At 42.0% G+C, this 1003-nt stretch overlaps 1 protein-coding gene across 1 annotated transcript in view; it reads left to right on the forward strand. All coding sequences in view use genetic code 11, as the record gives it.

Annotated features, from left to right (window-relative positions):
• Positions 1-1003, forward strand: part of EGR_10823 (hypothetical protein) — a gene marked incomplete at both ends in the record, with an annotated part of 4288 nt that overhangs the window by 2523 nt on the left and 762 nt on the right. The window contains one exon of the mRNA XM_024500072.1: positions 65-228. Coding sequence (XP_024345518.1) covers positions 65-228 — 164 coding nt within the window. The remainder of the gene's footprint in view (positions 1-64; positions 229-1003) is intronic.

The raw sequence follows: 1003 nt of genomic DNA on the forward strand, positions 1-1003 counted from the left end.
TGCTAATGAATTGTCGTGATGTGTCATGATTCTGTAAAAGGGTGCTGCTGACTTTGTTTAAAAGCTTTGCCTTCATCATCTTTGAAGGTGTGGGTGCAGCTTCACCTGACGTGGCGTCGAACTACAAGGAGCCGGTGACCGGTGTTGTCCACCCCTTTGGCCAGCTTGTGGACTCTGCAGAGATAGTCAGCAACTCTAAGTGCAATGAGTACGTGGCATACGACGCAGGTCAAATTGAGCAGCCATACCTCGCAAGAATCAACCTATAATTCACTTCCTAGCGATTGCGATGAACGTGACCAAGATTTTATTTCTCAGCGTTAACATAGTAAATGCCACTAACAATAAATTTGCCACAGTCATTCAATGTTGTCTTCGCAATTTTTGATATCGAATTCCACCTTGTTCAAGGATCTTTTACGAGCAAATCGTTACCTGTGTAGGCATTCCGGTCCCGATTATTCCCCTGGATCTGTACAATGACAGAACTGTAGTTCCCTACAATTGCGTTGATGTAATGACAAGTGCACTTGTCTAGTTTACTGGGTAGTGGAAGAAGCTCGTCTGCTTTCTATCTGTTGGAACTGGTGGGGGCTTGTGTAGTGCATCCGAGTGCCCCTTCAGTTTGAGCCACTCGTTACTGTGCTTGGCACTGCTCCCACATCTTGAGGCTCTGATATTAGGAAATGGCATTAAGGCCTGTGGTTCAAGTTTGTTTGCTTTGCAAAGCAAATCTGTCTGCCATAAATTCTGCACCTCAGCTTTCCTAAATCATACCTTGATTAATCGACTTGAGAGGATGGTTGGCTTTTTACTTACACAATAGTAAACTGAATAAATTAATGAATTCTAAAGTGATTATATTGTTAGCATCATGTTAGCATGAGCCAAAAACAGACCCTCTGTTTTTTTGCTCTCAGTATTTTTTGTATGCACTAACAGCGCATCAAATAAAATAGAAATGCATAAAATTATCAAATTGAGTCCAGCCTAATTCAAATGC

The sequence above is a fragment of the Echinococcus granulosus genome (genome assembly GCF_000524195.1).
Source record: "Echinococcus granulosus chromosome Unknown EG_S00276, whole genome shotgun sequence".
Lineage (NCBI taxonomy): Eukaryota > Metazoa > Platyhelminthes > Cestoda > Cyclophyllidea > Taeniidae > Echinococcus > Echinococcus granulosus.